Genomic DNA, 18,628 nt, shown 5'->3' with positions numbered 1-18,628 from the left:
CCGCCCCTCTCAGCCCGAGCGCTGCCACTGCTCGCTCCCCAGAGGCGGCCGCTGCCCAGGTCCCGGGATGGCCCAGGTGGCCACAGGGCGCTTCATTTTTCTGATCATTTGCTCACGGCTCACAGGCCCCATTCAGCTGGTCAGTAGGTTATGGTTGTGCTGAATCTTTCCTCTATTTCCAAAGGTGAGGCTTTTAAAAATCGCTGTTGCTAATACAAATATTTCTCCAGCAAACACTGTTTTCCTTGAGGTTCTTATCTTCAGCTCACTTCCTGAATCTGTTTCCCAAAAGTCGAAATCACTGACCCACATGGCAGTGCCTCGGACATGCTGAGGGCACACACAGGGACCCTCCAAGGGCTCTGCATGCGTCACCTCATTTATCCTTCGCAACGGCTGTTCCCACACGGCAGATAGGGATACTGAGGCAGAGGCTAAGTCACCCCGCTGGTGGGTGGCAGAGCCAGGATTGGAGCTGATCCAGACCAGGAGAAAAACAGTCATTAGAATCGAAAAAAACAATCAACAGACCCTGACACAACACAATGCACTTAAAACAGCTACTCTAAAGAAAAGGAAGGATGTTTAAAGGACAAATTAATGTACAGGTGGAGCATTTCAACAAAGAAGGGAAAGCTATAATAAAGGACTAAGTGGAAATTCTAGAACTGAAAAATACAATACTCATATGGAAATAACACTGGAGAAGCGACGTGCCTCTTTGAATGAGGGTCAGCAGGCTATTGAAATTGAAGCCTAAAGAACAAAACTGAAGCTCTGGGGGACAGAGGCAGGAGAGGGAGGCAGAGATGCACCCACTGGGAAAGGTGGCAGCCGAGCCCTGGCCGGGTGGCTCAGGTGGTTAGAGCACCTTCCCGATATGCCAAGGTTGCAGGGACCCCGGTCAGGGCACAGACAAGAAGCAGCCAGTGAAGGCATCAGTAAGTGGAACAACACATGGATGTTTCTCTCTCTCTCTAAAAAATCAATCAATCAATCAATCAATCAATAAAATGTAGCAGCAGAAATGTTTTCAGATTGAATTAAAAATAACCCAGGGATCCAGCATTTTCAATGAGCTGCAAGCAGGATGAACACCGAGAAAACCACACCTGCTTTCACTGTGGTCCAATTGCCAAGGACCAAAGGTGGGAGGAAAGCCTGGGAGAGAAGCTGGAAGCAGAAGAGACACACTCAGTACAGGGAAACAAGGACAGGACTGCTGACTTCTCAACGGGAACAACGCGGAAACCAAAACCCGTCAACCGAGAATTCTCTACCCACCAAAAATAGCCTTCAAAAAATGAAGGCAAAATCGATACATTTCAAGAGAAACCGAAGCTAAGAGAATCCCTTTCCAGAAGACCCACGGAACAGGAAACACTGAAGAAAATTCTTGGGGCCGAGGGAGGTGATTCCAGGTGGACACGTGCATGGTTCAAGAAGTGAGAGGAACATAAACATAATAGGGTTTTCCCTTCAGTGCTCACATTCTTACAAAGACATTTGCCTGTTTTAAACAAAAATACATGGCATTGTGGATTATTAACAAAAGTAGAAGGAAACGCTTTGATAATGATAACACGAAGGATGGGAATGAGATAAATGGAAGTCTGTCATTGAGAGTTCTCACATCACCTGCGAAATGAAATAAGTTAATTCAAGGCAGTCCATGATATGTTAAAACACACCAGCTGTATTGTCAGAGATAAGGAGAGGCATTTCATAATGATAACAGGTTAAATCAGCAAGAACACAAACATCCTAGCACTAGCTGGTTTAGCTCAGTGGATAGAGTGTTGGCCATGGACTGAAGGGTCCCTAGTTCAATTCCAGCCAAGGGCACATACCTCGGTTGCAGGCTCAATGCCCGTGCGGGAGGCAACCAATCAAAGTGTGTCTCACATCGTCGATGTTTCTCTCTGTCTCTCCCACTCCACTCCCTCTAAAAAATCAATGGAAAAATATCACTGGATAAGGATTAACAAAAGGAAGGGAGGAAGAAAGGAAGAAAGAAAGAAAACCAACATCCTAAATATGTGTACACTTAATAGCAGTGCTTCAAAATTCAAGAAACAAAACTTAAGTACCTTCACAGTTATACACTGAGTGGCCAGATTATTATGATCTCTGAACGCATAATAATCTGGCCACTCAGTGTAGCTGTAGAGTCCTCATTCCTCTCTCTGCAGCTGACAGTACAAAGGAAGCAAAAAGAGTCAGCGAGTGTATAGGTGATGTGAGATCTCCAGCAACTGCTGGTGCCCAGGCGGGGCCTGCTCCCACCCCTAAAGAGAGGAGGGCCTGGGGGTCCTCTCCAGAGCAGGGACCTGACCCTGCGCGGCAGACCCCACAAGCCGAGGGGCCGCAGCTCCCCCTTGGGCTCCTGTCTGCTCCTGCAGGCAGCTCCCTGGCTTCAGGGCCCCAGGTCCAGGCAGGGAGTGTACCCAGGGGCCAGTGTATGTCTCTCAGAATCAAGTTGGTGCCCCCTGGGCTGAGTTGCAGGCATGTGATCAGTCCAGCCTGGACAGGGGTGATGTCTTAGTGTGTGCGGTGTCCTTGGGCCCAGCCTGGCTGGCTGGGCCAGTAAACGTCCAGAGAGCGGGATTACATGTTCTCCATAGCTCGCTGAGTGGGAGCTGCCCAGAACTGAGCCCTCATGTGCACCAGGGCTCCCAGCAGGGCTTGTTCTGCTCACCGGCTGCTGTGCACAGCACCCCACAAATTAGTCATTTAAGACATCAGTTGATGCTGGCGTGTTCTTTCTCCTGGGGGCACCTTTCCCTCCCCACTCCTCTTCCCCCACGGGCGTGCGTCTCCTGAACTCGAAGGTCCCCATGAGACTTGCAACTAGGGGAGCAGTGGGCAGTGGCAGCTCATCCCAGGCCAACCCCCTGACCTTGTTCCAAGGCCCCTTTCCTCTGACTTCCCCGTGAGTCAGAGCTGCCTGCCCAGGCTCTCCTGATGCTTCTATGCTGGGGCCTTCCTTGTCTCACTGTCCCCAGCTTTAATAAGCGTCCACTCAAAATTTACAATAGGTTTTAAACAAGACGCCAGTTGATGCTGTCTGGTGGTTCTCTGGGTCGACTGCACTCAGCCAGTTAGTTCTGGTTTGGAGATGTTTGGGAGACTGCTCCAGGCACCCCAGGCTCACTCACCTTCCTGCACACCCACCCCGCCCTGCCCTCCTGTGTGCTAAGGCGTCTCTGTCTGCAGAGTCCAGGCTCAGCTGATGGCAGAAATGCTGAGCGCCAGCGCCTGCATCCGGGGCAGGAGCATCATGGAGAACCTGAAGGGGCGGAAGCAGCTGCGCCTGGCAGCCAGCAAGGCCTTCACCGACAGTGTGAGGTGCGCCGCGCTGCTCTGTGGCTGACGGATTGCGTGTGCGGTGGGCCTGGGTGCGTGTTGTGTACGGGAGATACCTGGCAGCTGCAGTGCCCTGAAATGAAGAGCATGACACGCAGTAGGGACTGTCACGGCGGCCGGCCCTCCCTCACAGACCCCGTGGCAAGGGTGGGTGGGGGTCAAGGCAGGGGGCTATGGAGCAGGAGATTCACAGCCGGGACCCCCAGGGGCATGTCCTGCAGACATGAGCACAGGCTCCAGGTCAGACACCCGGCCTCACCCTGCCCTCTGAGGACCCAGGGGCTTTCGGTGGGCGCCTGCGTGTCTGCAGCTCGCTAGGTCAGGCCTCCCTTTCAGGTTTGGGGGCATCGCGCAGAGCAGCGCCCTGGTGATGCTGGCCGCACGGCACTACTGGAACACCCAGCTCCCGCTCCTGTCCTCCGCGGCCAACAGGAAGAAAGCCAGGCACACCATCCAGAGCATCGTCAACATCATCAACAAGACGGAGGCCAAAACCCAGGTGCTCCAGGGCCGGCTTCCGGGGTCCCGCGGCTGCCTCTCAGGCTCTTTCTCCAGAGGAGGCAGGCGGGGCTCCCAAGCAAAGGCAGACCCCTCGGAGCTGCTCAAGTGGGGGTGGCCCCTGGCTGAGCTCAAGGCTTAGTTCTGACTTCCCTCCCCACTGCCCTTCTCCACCCGCCCTCCCTCCAAGAGACCCTGACCCTTCCCTGGAAAGCTCCGTAGGAGAGGGGAGAGAGGGGCAGGGAGGCAGGACCCTAGGATCAGCTGAGGAAAGCACAGAAGCCGCTGGGCAAGATGCACACCAGGGCTGGGCAGGTCTCGGCCTGACTGCCATCTGCTCACCTGCACCCTATCACTGGCACCTTGACGGAAGGAACTTTCCTAACCCTAACCCTAACCCTAACCCTAACCCTAACCCTAACCCTAACCCTAACCCTAACCCTAACCCTAACCCTCATCTCAGTGAGCACAGTGTTCCCAGGTTCAGCACGTTGGAGCCTTGTTGTGGCTGGACAGTGTTCCATGGTATGCAGACCTCGTGTCGTTTATCTGCTCCTCTGCGGATGGACGTTGGTTGTTTCCACCTGCTGACCGTGTGAATGGTGCTGCTGTGAACACGGTGCACAGACACAGCTCCTGTTGTTGGTTCCTTGGGGTCGATACCCAGGGATGGAATTGCTGGGTTCTGTGGCAGTTCTGTGTTTAGCCCTGGAGGCACTGTTGGGCTGTTTTCCCCAGCGGCTGCACCATTTTTCATTCCCACCAGCAATGTTCAAGGCTTCCCATTTCTCCACATCCTAGTCAGCACTTGCTATTTTCCATTCTAAAAATTTAGCCATTCTAGTAGGTGTGAAGTGGTACCTCATTGTGGTTTTGATTTTAATTTCTTTAATGACTGTTGAGCATCATTCATGTGTTTATTTGTTTTTCTTGTCTCATCGCTCTGGCTAGCATTTCTAGTACAATGTAGAATAGCAGCGGTGTGAGCATAGGCGTCCTTGTCTTGCTCTTGATCTCAGAGGGGACGTTTCAGTCTTTCACCGTTGAGGACGGTGCTTTCTGTGGGTTTGTTTTAAATGCCTTTCATTGTGTTCGGGAGTTTTCCACGACTCCTCGTTCTCTGAGAGACTGTGAGATTTCCTAATGAAAGCCTGGCTTTTGTGGAATGCCTTTTCTCCATCAACTGAGATGATCATGTGGCTTTCTCCTTCCTTCTGTTGCTGTGATGCATCACACTGATTGTTCTTCTTATGTTGAAGTGCCTTGTGCTCCTGGGATAAATCCACTTGGTTGTGGCACATGATATTTTTCTTATGCCCTTGAATTTGATTTGCTAATACCTTGTTGAGGATTTTTGCATTTATATTTGTAAGAATATTGGTCTGTCATTTTCTTGTGATTCCTTTATCTTGATTTCCTTTCAAAATAATCCCAGTCTCATAGAATGGATGAGTCAGGAAGCGTTTCCTCCTTTTTTATTTTTTCGAGTTGAGGAGGATTGATGTCAAGTGTTTAAATGTTTGGTGGAATTCACCTCTGAAGCCATTTGTTCCAGGACTTTCTTTATTGGGAGGTTTCTGGTTACTAATCCAATCCCTACGTGTTAGAAGTTTGTTGAGATTTCCTATTTCTTTTTGAGTTAGCTTAGGTGACTTATGTGCTTTTCGGGGTTCTTCCATTTCTTCTAAGCTATCTAATTCCTTGGCGTACAACTGGCCATAGGACTCTCTGTTATAATCCGCTCTGTTTCTCTGGGCTTGATAGGAATGTTCCCACTTCCATGTCTGATTTTAAATGTTTGTATCTTTTCTTTTTTTCCATGTCAGTCTAGCTAAAAGTTTGTCAATTTCATTAATCTTTCAAAGAGCCAACTTTTGGTTTCATTCGTTTTCTTTGTTTTTCTATTCTGCATTTTCTTGACCTCTGCTCTAATTGTTATTATTTCCTTCTTGCTGCTATTTTGGGTTTAGTTTGCTCTTTTTTAGTTCTTTAGGGCCTAAGGGACTAGTGTAGACATTTGGAGCTTTTGCTGCGCCTCATTGTTTTTCCCTAATGTGCTTTGATCCCCCTGATTTAAAGTGACAGGAGTGACATGGATGCCTTGTCACTGAGGAAGCTGTAGACCGTGGAGGCCTCCGTGTCCCCTACGCAGCTGACCTTGTGCTGGACAGCCTTTCTCATGGGTGAAATGTGACTCAGTGTCTTCGAAACTTAGCTGCAATTTCTGTCATTGGATGCGGAGGCAGATGAAGCACAACGCGGTGAAGGAATAAGCGACAGCTTTTAAGGGCATGTCTCGTCGGTTCCGCTTCAGGAGAAAGAAGAAGTGCAGCTCCTGCACCAGTGGCCGACCTCGGACCTGCAGAGCGGAGGCACCTCCCAGGGATCCTTCCTCCCAGGTGTGCAGCCGCTGCCGCCCCACGCGGGACGGGAGGACGCTGTGCCTCAGTCCCCGGCCCTTCTGTGAAGCCAGCGTGACCGTGGCGGAAACCGCAGGTGGCGTCTGCCGGCCGTCAGGCTGTGACAGGCACTGCCAGTGCTTTTCATGAACGGCCTCGCCAGGCCCCCGTGTGCACAGGGAACCGAGGCCCGATGGTCCCCTTGTCCGGGGCCACACGGTCCATCCAGGCCGCCCAGGCTGCCTTGACATCTAGCCTCTGGGTTATTCTGATGGATGAATTGTATTCAATTTCTATAAAAAAATATCGATCTAGAACAATGAAAGCCATATTTAGAATCCACATTTAAAGAAAGAAACGATGAGTATCTGCTAATTCACCATCCCTGTTAGTGTAAGAGTCCTCGTGTGTGCTCAGGATGTGATTTAGAGACACAAACTTGACTTAAACAGAATGTGACCGCATGTAGGTAAGCACTAAGTTAGTCTAAACCCCAGCAGTTACATGGCTGGCGGTGCGGCAGAGAGAGATCAGGTGGCAGCCCCCGGGGGCGGCGGGCAGCGTCACGCAGGAGCCCTGGTGGAGAGCCCGCCCGCGTGGCCCGTGAGGCACCGGGGACAGTGCCAGTCACGGCCACAGTACTCTGTGCGCTGAAAAAACGTCAGGTTAAATGGAGATGCAGTTTTGAAATTCAAATTCTAGGAAAAAACAGAAAGGGGAATGGAGCAAAGCAAGAGATTTCTGTGGAAATACTATTTCCTAAACGTTAAAGTGGTCAGAGAGGCACAATTTCAAATACAGGAAAATTTAAATAATGAGAATAAAGAAAATGCACAACATGAAAAAGTCAGCACTGGGGAAACGTGCGCCGGGTTTGACAGCTGAGCGAGGAGCTCCCGTAACCATCCAACCATCCAGAGGCGCGGTGGTGGTGGGGGGGTCTGCTGTGCTCAGCCCCAGGGGAGGCAGTGGGGCAGGGGACGCCTGTCCCAGCCCAGGCCCCTGCAGCCCTGAGCCCTGTCCCCGCAGAGGCCGATGATGACCTGTCCCTGCGGGCCGCGCTCTACGGGATGCTGTTCCACTGCCACGCCGACCATGAGGACTGGGAGGGCGGCCTGAAGGTGCTGGACGAGGCCGTGCAGATGCTGCCTCGGACAGCGCACCGCCTGTGAGTGCGCCCCACCCTCCCGCCCCGACCGGGACCCCCTGCCAGGAGCGCCCCCTGCAGCCCGGTGCCTTCGCAGCCCACCCCTCAGGGCCTCCCCCACTCCCCCTTTTCTGACGACTTTTCTCCACGAAGAACCCAACACCAGAAGGGTAGGGATTTACGACACGACGTCCACACGAAGATAATTAATTTTAAAAATAAATTTAAAAAATAGACCACAGCACAAAAGCCCAAGTAACTCAGGTTCCATTTTGCTTTATCTTTGTAAGTAGGGAAATGGACCAATACTTCCGGGTTGGGTGAATTATACAGTTAAATTTTTGTCCTTCGGTTCCAGAATTAACTCCTCTTTCACATCCCTTTAGCTTGATTTTCAAGCATATGGTCATTGTGAAGGCCAAACTTGGCCAGAATTTTACAATGGAAATCCAGAAGTTTAAAGATGAAAGTGAAGATTATTTGGCACACATGTGGCACCGCCTGGCCTTGAACTCCAAGAACGTCTACGGGGAGTTGACCTGCTATCAGAACGCAATCCAGGCCTTGCAGGTGTGGCCCGATCAGTCCTGGAGGTGATGTGGGGGATGGGGTGAGGGGTGACAGCGGTTCTTCACTCACATGTCAAGGGCAGCAGACCGTCCCTGTCTCTCCTCGCCCTCTCCAGGGTGGAGGGACAAGTTGCTGGTGTAGGAGCCCGTGTCCCTGTCACTGCCTGGGGGCATCTGGCTGCCCTCCCCGCTGAGGACTTCCTTCCTTTGGCTTCCAAGCCCCCTCCCTACCCAGGGCCCCACTTACTGCTCCTGTGTTTGGGCCCTCCTTCCTTGCCCCCCCCACACCCCCTCCCTACCCAGGACCCTTCCTACCCAGGGTCCCCACTCCTGGTGACCTCAGTCAGTGTCCTGGGCTAACGGCCGCCTCTATGCTGATTCTGCTTATAGACTTCCCTCCACTCTGACCTTGAATGTCCTGCCGCCCCCTCCACTCTTCCTTCCATCTCACCTGCATTAGCCCAGCATTCCCCAAACCCCTGCGGCTCCATACCCTCCTCCTCCCTGCCTTCCCAACCTTCAGAACCCACCGCAGCCCTGCCCTCCACCTGTGAGCTGTGGGATGAAGAGTGTGGGGGTGAGGGCGGGCGGGCAAGTGGGAGGCCGGGGCGCCACATGCTGGCTGGTGCCTTCATTCCGATGTGCAGCAATTACTGGATATTTGTGCACGGGCAGGACCCTGGGGCTGAACGCTGGGAAGGGCACCCTCTCTGCCCTCCAAAGCCCAGTTAACCACAGAACCACCCAGATAAAGCCTCATACGCACATGTCAGCCCGTGCCGGAGGAGACAGCTGAGGAGAGGGATGCCAGGGACCAGTTGAGGTTGGCATGGCGAGCAACCTGCTCCGGGCAGGCAGGACACGCAGGGTCTGGGGGGCACTGGGCTGGGCTGCGGGTGTCCTCAGGGAGCAGGGGCCTGTGGAGGCTTTGCCAAGCTCTAGTCTCACTACATGTTGCACATGAACACGGTCCCTTGGCCCATGGGCGGTCGTGATGAGCCTGGACGGCCGGATGAGTCCCAGTGGAGGAGTCTCGCTGGGATGACTGCAGGGTGAGAATGAACCATTTGCTTCTAGAAAGTGAAGCAACAAACTGCTGGTGTCCTAGACTGTGGCTCCGTGCCCTATCAGGGTGCTGAGTGGGGGGTGCAGCGTCCCACCCCCTTTCTGTTTAATCCCAAAGAAGCCGGAGAGCGCGTGGCACAAAGTCGACTACATCGTGGAGTTCAGCGAGTGGCTGTATTACCAGCAGTTCCCCATTGAGGACGTGACCTTCCACCTGAACTGGGCCATCGACATCCTTCTGGGGATGAAACCTTCCAAGGACACACCTGAGCCAGCAGGTGAGGCGACGGGGCCAGGGATGGCTCCTGGGCACGCTGTCCCTTCAGCTGTCTCCTCCGGCGCAGAGAGCGGGCCCTTCGGTGGTAAAGGGGAGACGCATTCTCCAGGTCATGACATGGAGCCAGCCCCAGGCCACCCCCAAGGCTGCTTGGCCAGGACAGTATGTGGCGGCCACAGAGGGGTTTGGCTTGGGGTCAGAGGTGGGGTTTGCTGAGCAGGGTGCTGGTGGGTGGGAAGCCCGGACAGCCTCACTGTCGCCACAACCTTGGCGGCGGTGGGGGGGCGGGGGGGCTTACAAACTGCGGGTGCTCCACGTGGCAGATCTGGGGGAGGCCAGGGACTGCGGAACTCCCTGGAGATGCCGACAGGCCTGCCCCAGGGACCTGTCCTGGAGGGAGCAGCGTTTCGGAGAAACCAGTCCCCCTTCCTGTGGGAGAGTGGCCTCTCCTGGACTGTGTGGGGGACTGAGAGGTGACCCCAAGCACAGGAGCCTGCTCTGTGGGGAGCATGATGTGTGCCAGGAGCCCGTGGAGAGAGGAGATGGGGCTCTGACAGAATCAGCGGTGCCGCCCGCAGGTGCTGGCAGGTCGGGCCTCCTTCCCCGCTTCCCTCCCCCCACCTCCTCAGCCCCCCTCCCCCCGCCTAGGCTGGTCCTGAGCCCCTGCTGTCAGCAAGGCTGAGGGCCACCTGAGGACTCAGGGCCTGGGGCAGGTGAGCAGTGGATATCCGGGGCCACCACAGACAACCTGCAAAAGGACAGTGGCCACGCCCAGCAGACAGAGCGGGAAGCGTGGCTGCTGGGCTCCTGTCCCGGGTCCTGCTCCAGCAAGAGTGCTCTCACACCAAAAAGGGGAACGGCCCCCCCAGACAGGCCGCAGGATGCTGCCCGGGCCGGGCTGCAGCACTGAGGCGGCCTCCATCCTGGCCTGCAGATTCGGGGGCCCTGGAAAAGGGCGACCCCCTGTCTGCACTAGAAGCACGTGGACTCGTCCACTCGATTCCCCGTCAGGGCAAGCTCAGACCAACTAGGGTGACCCGCGGAGGGGAGGTTCCATCGCTCCCAACCCCAAAAGGGACTCCAGAGCCGCAGATGCCAGCAGCTACCCCCTACCCTGGGCCTGGGACCGGTGTCTCCTCGCAGCCTGGCCGTGGCCACGGTGCCCCAGAAGTCAGGCCTGCTGTCTCCCTTCGGAGGAGAAGCCCTGGGCCCTGCATGTGGGCACACCTTCTGTTTTTTGTTTGTTTGTTTTTTATCCTCACCTGAGGATATTTTCCCATTGATTTTTAGAGAGAGTGGAAGAGAGAGGAAAGACAGAGAGAAACATCGATGTGAGAGAAACCCATTGATGGGTTGGCTCCTGCATGAGCCCTGATCAGGGCCTGGGCCAGGGAGGAGCCTGCAACCTGACCGGAATAGAACCCGGGACCCTTCGGTCCGCAGGCTGACATTCTATCCTCGGAGCCAAAGCGGCGAGTGCTGGGCGCTCCTTCTGGAAAAGGACTTCGCCCTCTGACCCCCGGGGCCTGGGAGAAGGGCAGTGAGGAAGTGGCCACGGCTGCGGACGTGAGTCTGGGCGCCCTCTCTTGCAGGAGAGTCTTCGTTCATGCAGATGACCCCGGAGAGGCTGGAGTCTGGGGACTTGGGGGTGGTTTCCTTGGAGAAGGTGCGGAACGTGAGGCAGCTGGAGGCGCTGGCCCGCGCCCACATCCTGCTGGCCCTGATGGACACCCCGAGTGCCGCCGGCTACCAGGACTACTGCCTCATGGCCTACGCCTTCCTCCGGCACATCTGGCAGGTGGGCCGCGGCCGCTAGGCGGGCACCGCTCCTCCGGGGACCAGGCTGGGGCTCAGTTTTGCTGCTTCCAAAGGTTCTCTAAAGCCCGGGATGTGCCTTAGCTGGTTTGGCTCAGTGGATAGAGTGCTGGCCTGCGGACTGCAGGGTCCCAGGTTCGGTTCCAGTCAGGGGCACATGCCCAGTTTCGGGCTCAATCCCCACTGGGGAGTGTGCAAGAGGCATCCAATCAATGATTCTCTTTCATCATTGATGTTTCTCTCTCTCTCCTCCTCTCCTAAAATCAATAAAGTTATCTATATACACTGAGTGGCCAGATTATTATGATCTCTGAACGCATAATAATCTGGCCACTCAGTGTCTATCCTATATAATAAAAGGCTAATATGCAAATGGTCCCCTCGACCAGGAGTCTGACCAACAGGCAGGCCGGCCAACTGCCCATGTCCCCTCCCCCTGGCCAGGCTGGCTAGACCCCACCCATGTACGAATTCATGCACCTGGCTCTAATATATATATATATATTACACACACACACACACACACACACACACACACACACACACACTGAGTGGCCAGATTATTATGCGTTCAGAGATCATAATAATCTGGCCACTCAGTGCATATAACAGAGAAATATGCTAATTAACTGGGATGCCGTAACGGGTTGACCGGACAGGAGGAGGTTGCGCACACGGCCGGGGCTGCTTCGATGGCCTAGAGGGAGGCAGGGCCAGACCGGCAGCAGCCATGGCTGCTCCGGGGCCTGGGGAGTGAGGCAGGGCTGGACCGGCGACTCAAGGGTGGGCGGCGCCACGCGATTTCGAATTGCGCGCTGGGCTCCTAGTATGTGTGTGTGTGTGTGTGTGTGTGTGTGTGTGTGTGTGTGTGTGTATTTTTTAAAAGACCAAGATGTGTGCAGCGTGTCTCCCTGAAGCCCTGTCCCTGTCCACTCCACTCCGTCATGCTGCGTCCTCCAGTCGGCCCCTCTCTGAACCCCCTCCCCGCCAGGCTCACCCACACTGCTGTGGGTAGTGGGCAGTCAGTCGAAGCCTGTGTCGTTCAGACCATCAGCAGCCCCTGCTGCTGGGCTTCCAGAATCTTCTCCCCACCCACGCACCCCTTCCCCCCACCTCTGTACATCCCCCTTCCCGGCAGCTCTGGGTGGCCTTGTGTTCTTGGGGACCTCCTGTGGCAGTGCCCCCAGCAGGGCAGCTATGTCCAGACAGGCCTTGTTTCTGAGGGCAAGTTTGCCCCAGGCCCCGTCCTGCCCCTTGGCAGCAGGAAGCACGGGAAGGACTCCCCGCCCCGCCCAGGATTCTGTGAGACCCTTTGGGGGACCCCGGGGTGGTTCATGGACAGGAGGCTCACTCACTGTAAAGCCTCCTCAAGGATCGCCCTCACCCCGTGTCCCTGCTGGCCCCAAGTCCTGAGGGGAAGCCCCACGTGCTGAGGAGGCCCCGAGTGTCCCACCCGGGGACGCTGTGGCCACCTCTGCCACCGGCTCACCGGCCAGGCCATGGCAGGCTGACCCGCCCCTCGGATCTGAGTGACTGGGAGGAAGGTGAGAACGGGTGTCTGTTCTTAATGCTGCCAATTTTTATTTCATTTCCCCAGGTTTCTTTATTAACAGCAAAAAAATCATTTTCAGAAAGTAAAATCGCAGCAACAGCTAGTTCCAATTTGTTGCTGCTTAAAAAAGAGAGGGAGAAGGTCAAGGACAGGGACAGAGAGAAGAGCAAAGACCTGAAGCAGGTAACGCATTTCTCAGAGGTGCAGGCAGCACAGCAGGGGCGGGGGGGGGGGGGGGGGCGGGGGGAAGCCCCTGTGCGGACACTGCTCGGCGCCCCAGGCTGTGGGCCCGATGAGTGTGTCTGTGCCTCAGTTTCCTCCTCTGCAGAATGGAGGCAGTGATCTCTCTCTCACACACAACCCGGGGAGCTAGGTCCATAATGGGAGGTGGGGTGGGGGGTTGGGGGGCGTGTCTGGCTCCTCCCTGGAGTTTATCCCACACCAGAGCAGTCTCAGATCAAAGGCCCTGCAAGGTGACCCCCAGGCACCTCTGGGTTCTGGTTGTGGGTGGGAGGGGCATTGAGTTTCCCATCGCAGGGGGCTGTCCCACACCCCCCGACCTTTCACCTGAGCGTCTGCCTGTCCACATGGCCGTGCTCCTGCCACCGCCTGGCATTGTCCAGGCTGCTCTGCCCCACAGAGCTGGGCCCTCGCCTGTGCTCGGCGCCAGCGTTTCCTGAGTGAGGGCGTGTGACGGCACTGGTCGCGGTGCTCGGGGCAGAGCCTAAGTCACCCTCTCCCAGGAGGGATGGATGTCCCATCGAGTTTTGGACGTAAAATCAGATGTAGCTCCGGCACGCGCTCTCCCCGCTCCCACCTGTCTGCCCACACTCCCACGGGAACTTTCAGCTCCACTTTGTAAAGCAGACCCTGTGTTCCTGCTTCACAGGGCCAAACCCCGCTTTCCGGCAAAGAGGTGGAGGAGCCCCCAGCGAGCGTGGAGGCGTGGGCTGCCTACTTCTGCCCGGAAGAGGTGATAGCCTTGTTCAGACAGGACAGGAGCAACTTTACCGTGAACGTATCCAGCATCCAGAGGCCGGTGAGTAAACCGAGGAGCTGTCCCTGCCTGGGGGCCACGCTGCCGCCGGCACTCCCGCCTCACGGCCGTGTGAACCATGCCCGGGCGGAGAAGCACGTGGAGGGGCTGGTCTCGGGGAAGTGTTGCCTCTGCCTCCACTTCTGAGGACCCATGTGACTACATCCGATGATCTCTCTCCTCGGGACCCGTGTCTAATCAGGCCCGCACAGTTCTTTTGCCACGTGAAGTCACACGCACAGGTCCCAGGGAAGTGGGGGGGCACACCTGGTGACTTTGGGGGCCTCGTTCAGCCCACGTGATTCTGCGTGTTTCTTGCGCTTTAAAAAGTGGAGTCACTCGTGTGTGATCTTGAGGGTCATGTGGTGGCAGGCCTGGGGCTCCCCCGTGGCTCTGTGGTTTGGTCTCTGCTTGGAGCGCTCCATTGCCCGCCGGGACCACAATCCCCATGTCCTTCCCACTGTTGATGGACATTTGGGTGGTTTCAGGGGGTGGCGTCCTCAGGTGAGGCCACTGTGAGGGTTGGTGCCCACGTGTCTGGAGGGCACACCCACCAGCAGGGTTTGTGGGCCGCAGGGGATGTGTGCCTTCAGCTGCAGTGGGCATCGCAAAGGGCCGCCCACAGTGGCTGTGTCAGTGACACCCCTCAGGGAGCAGGGGCTCCTGCTGCCACATCCTCACCAAACTGTGGCTCACCTTCTCAGCTGTGGCCCTTTGGTGGACGCGTGGCGGCTGCGCAGGTGGCCCCAGCGAGGCCAGGCACCTCGCAATGCCTGTGGCCATGGTGTCCTCTGTGTGGTCCCCTGTCCAGTCCGTTGCCCACATTTTATTTATTTTAAAAATATATTTGTGTTGGTTTCAGACAGGAAGGGAGAGGGAGAGAGAGATAGAAACATCAATGATGAGAGAGACTCATTGATCGGCTCCCTCCTGCACGCCCCCTACCGGGGATTGAGCCTGCAACCCGGGCATGTGCCCTGACCAGGATTCACACCATGACTTCCTGGTTCATAGGTCAATGCCTAAGCACTGAGCCACACCGGCCGGGCCTGCAACCCACTTGAAATTGGTGTGTGTGGGTTTGGGGAAGAGCCGTTTCCCCCTTCTGAGGTGCCTCATTTGTCACGAGGCGAAAGCCCGGCCCACATGCCTCTGTCACAGAGTCTGGATGCTGAGCTCAGACCCTGCGCGTGCCAGTGGGGAGCGTGGCCCTTGGTCGCGAGTCTCCTGGCCGGCTCCCGAGTCGGCGGCTCTGATTCCACTGAAACCCCGTGAGTTCTGGCTGCGATCGCGAGGAGTCGCAGATTTAGGGCAGCACTGGCATCTTTGCTGTACTCTCGCCCCATGAGCTCTCGCCCCACAAGCTCTTGCCCCACTGGTTCGGATGAACTTCTGGGCCCGGAGCTTCTATTTGGGAAGATTTAAAATGATGGAGCCAATTCACTCAATAGTTAAAAAGTCTTCAGAGTCCTATTCTTGTGATGATTTTTGTGGGTTGTGTTTTTCTTGGATGTTTCCACTTAATATAAAAAATTTTAATTTTGGCTTCATGTTGTTCTTACGCCCTTTTATCATCTCTCAGTGTGTGTAGGGTCTGCGAGATGTCTGTGTCTCTCCCACCCCTTGTTCTTGACCGGCCTCACCAGGCATCATCAACTATCAGTCTCTCCCGGCCACCCAGGGCCACTGGGCTGGGGTGGTGCCCCCAGGGGGCTGCACTCCTCCACACCCTTAGCCGTCCGGTGCAGCCCTGTGGGGACCCAACCTGGGCATTTAGCTTTCGGGGGCCCTCAACCCTACAAACAAAGTCAGAGGCACCCTGCAGCCTCTTGGCTGCCTCTTCCATCAGCAGACAGCCCATGGCAAATGCACCCCAACATGTCAGGGTCCCCGAACACCTGCCTTCTTCCAGGTCCTGGCCCAGTAAGTTTTCTCAGTGTTGTTCACTCTTTCAGTGCTTTTAAGTAGGGTTTTAAAATAGTTCATCCAACTTTTCTAATTTTCCACCGAAGACTAATGATTTTTATCAAATCTAGTGCAACATTATAAGAAGTATTAGTTGTGTGTGTACGTAAAGAAATTCTTTTAAGAAAAAAATTTTGCTTTTAATGGATTGGTAGTTTTTAGTGGAAAAATAAATGAAACAAAAACATTAATTTGAATAAATTCATAAATGGATTGTTGCTTGTGAGAATCTTTAACTATACTTGAGTGTGGTGGGTCTAGGTAATTGCACATGACGAAAGGATAGCTGTTAATGAAGGAGGGGAGGAAGAGAGCATGTCATTCATTCGTTCATTGATCAAACACTTGTGGAACAGCTGCTGTGAGCCAGGCACGGTGCGTGGCACCAAGGAGGACAGCGTTCTCTGAAGAAAGACCCTGTGAGCAAGCGGCCAACCTCCCTCCCCTTGACCTTCCATGTTTTGTGTGTTCGTGCAGACGTACACTTTGTATTTTCTGGACCATTTGGTCAAGGCCCTGCAGAAGATGTCCCTCCATGAGCTCACGATCCCGGTCCTGCAGTTGGGTGTCCTGATTTCAGCTTGCGTGGTGGACAGCAAGAGCCTCAAAGATCTCTACCACCTCCGGTCGGTATCCCTGCTTCCCTTTCAGGGAAATCTTTGTAGGGTTTGTGCGACTTCTCTGTGGGCTTCAAAGCCTTTCAAAATAAACAGCAACTGCCCTGGCTGGTGTTCTCAGTGGTCAGAGCATCAGTCCTCCCACCGAGGGGTCTTGGGTTCGATTCCTGGTCAGGGACACGTACCTGGGTCACAGGTTCAATCCCAGGACCTGGTCAGGCTGTGTGTGGGAGGCAATCAAACGGTGTCTCTCTTACATCAATGTTTCAATGTTTCTCTCTCTCTCTCTCTCTCTCTCTCTCTCTCCCCCCCACCTCTTTCTTTCCTCTTTCTCCCCCGCTCCCTTCTACTCTCTCTAGAAATCAGTGGAAAAAATATCCTCAGGTGAGGATTAGCAAAAATAAAAATAAACAGCAACTTGGCATAGTGACAGATGGTTGGTTGTGTGACTAGGGAGGTGATCACATCATAAGGAACATCGGTGTCAAATCACCATGTCGTACCTGAAACTAATGTAATATTGCATGTCAACTGTACTTCCATAACAGTGTTTTAAATAGTTTTTCATAAGAAATAAAGCAGCACATGGCGGTGATGGGTGGTCAGGGCGCCGCCCAGTGTGCCTTGTCTACACCTCGGACAGGGTGGCCCCAAGATTGGGAACCTGCATTTATAGGAACCTACAACGATATGAATGAATGTGCCAGTTTTTTTCTACCTGAAATTTGATAGAGCCACCTCTTCCTTTTCCCTAGTAATTTTCTTTAGCTTGAAAAATTATTGAAAATATCATCCAATTGTGTGTTTCTTTCGAGTGCACGGAGCGCAGTGTGGCCCGACAGGCCTGCTGTGTCCCGTGTAACAGCTCCTGCCGTCCCCTCCCCAGGCTCGCCCTGGTCTGCTCCGACTTGAAGCTGAGAGAAGCAGCTGCCCTCCACGAGGACGCAGTGGGACAGGCCTACATCGGGGACGCGGAGCAGTCCAGGTGCGTGCGGCCAGGGCCCAGCTGTGTCCTGCTGCCGAGGCTCCGCGTGACCCCTTCGCGAGGAAGAAGGAGCCACGTGGCCGAGGTGCCCTGTTCTCGGCTGCGTTCCCTCCATGCCCGGCCCCCGCTGCCCCGCTGCCCAGCATGCCCGGACAGTGGGTGTTGGGAGGACCCAGGGGTACAGAGCTCAGGGAATCAGGGTCTGGGGCGCTCTGCTGGGGTGCAGCTTCTTAGTTACTGACCCTCCTGTGCACGGGCATCTCCCAGGCTGGGACGGTAGACAAGGGACCAAGATCGTCCATGGGTCTGGGTGCAGCGGCGAAGGTGAAAGTGAGGGCAGCGGGCATGCGGAGGGCACGCGGGGGAGGCGGGCCCGACAGGAGCCTCACCCATCTCGGCGGTGGGGCTCTGTCTGGACGTCCAGGGCAGGAGGCAGACCCACAGCTGGATGCTTGAGTCTGGAGTGGGAGAGAGAATGGGCGAGAAGCGTGGATTTGGGGGTCCTGTGCGGTGCTGCTAAGTCGCGGGGATTTTAAAATTCTTTGTCAAGCCCTGACCGGTGTGGCTCAGTGGATAGAGCGTCGGCCTGCGGACTGAAGGGTCCCGGGTTCGATTCCGGTCAAGGGCATGTACCTGGGTCGCAGGCACATCCCCAGTGGGAGGTGTGCAGGAGGCAGCTGATCGATGTTTCTCTCTCATCGATGTTTCTGACTATCTATCCTCTCCCTTTCCTCTCTGTAAGAAATCAACACAATATATTTTTTAAAAAATAAATAAAAATAAAAATCTTTGTCAACACGCGCGAGAACGGCGGCCTCTTGCAGACATTGAATGTCGTAGCGCTTGGCTTGCTGGCGGAGTCGAGCGTTGCCAGGCGTTTCTTGGTCACTGGCGGCTGCGTCAGCATGCTGCCCATCTCACTGCGTCAGCTGCAGGAAGGAGATCGCCCTGAGGAAGGAGAAGACCAGGGAGCCGTTGTTGGAAGAAAGCCTGCCCACGCTGACTGAGCCCGTGCCTGCCGTGCTGCCAGGGGAGGTGCGGCCCCTCGTGGCCAAGGACCAGGTAGCTGGGCTCTGCCCTGCCCAGCGGGGGGCCCTGGGGGGACAGGGCTGCAGCTGACTCGGTGCCTGTCCCCACTGCGCTGCGCCCACAGCCCCGTGCGCCGGTGTCCTGGGAACTCCGGGGACGGATGGCGTGTGTCCCCTCCAGGGTGGTCCCCGGGGAAGACGAGACTACAGACCAACCTAGAAAGGGCCCTGGTGGGCGAGCAGCGATTCAGGGAAGACAGCTGGGTGGCACTGAGGGGTGCAGACTGAGGGGTGCAGAGCATGGGGCTA

General features: G+C 55.4%; 1 protein-coding gene across 1 annotated transcript in view; it reads left to right on the top strand.

The window, feature by feature from the left end:
• CFAP46 (cilia and flagella associated protein 46) overlaps positions 1-18,628 on the top strand; it is a 65,120-nt gene that overhangs the window by 18,900 nt on the left and 27,592 nt on the right. Inside the window, exons 23-34 of the mRNA XM_080640879.1 lie at positions 3,217-3,348; positions 3,703-3,865; positions 6,179-6,263; positions 7,293-7,431; positions 7,797-7,980; positions 9,163-9,322; positions 10,914-11,119; positions 12,734-12,871; positions 13,578-13,727; positions 16,167-16,315; positions 17,193-17,291; positions 18,221-18,353. Of these exons, the coding sequence (XP_080497005.1) occupies positions 3,217-3,348; positions 3,703-3,865; positions 6,179-6,263; positions 7,293-7,431; positions 7,797-7,980; positions 9,163-9,322; positions 10,914-11,119; positions 12,734-12,871; positions 13,578-13,727; positions 16,167-16,315; positions 17,193-17,291; positions 18,221-18,353 (1,738 nt within the window). The remainder of the gene's footprint in view (positions 1-3,216; positions 3,349-3,702; positions 3,866-6,178; positions 6,264-7,292; positions 7,432-7,796; positions 7,981-9,162; positions 9,323-10,913; positions 11,120-12,733; positions 12,872-13,577; positions 13,728-16,166; positions 16,316-17,192; positions 17,292-18,220; positions 18,354-18,628) is intronic.

This window comes from Plecotus auritus (assembly GCF_963455305.1).
Source record: "Plecotus auritus genome assembly, chromosome: 9".
Classification (NCBI taxonomy): domain Eukaryota; kingdom Metazoa; phylum Chordata; class Mammalia; order Chiroptera; family Vespertilionidae; genus Plecotus; species Plecotus auritus.
Note: the sequence above shows the minus strand (reverse complement) of the source record. Positions and strands in the feature narration are given on the sequence as shown.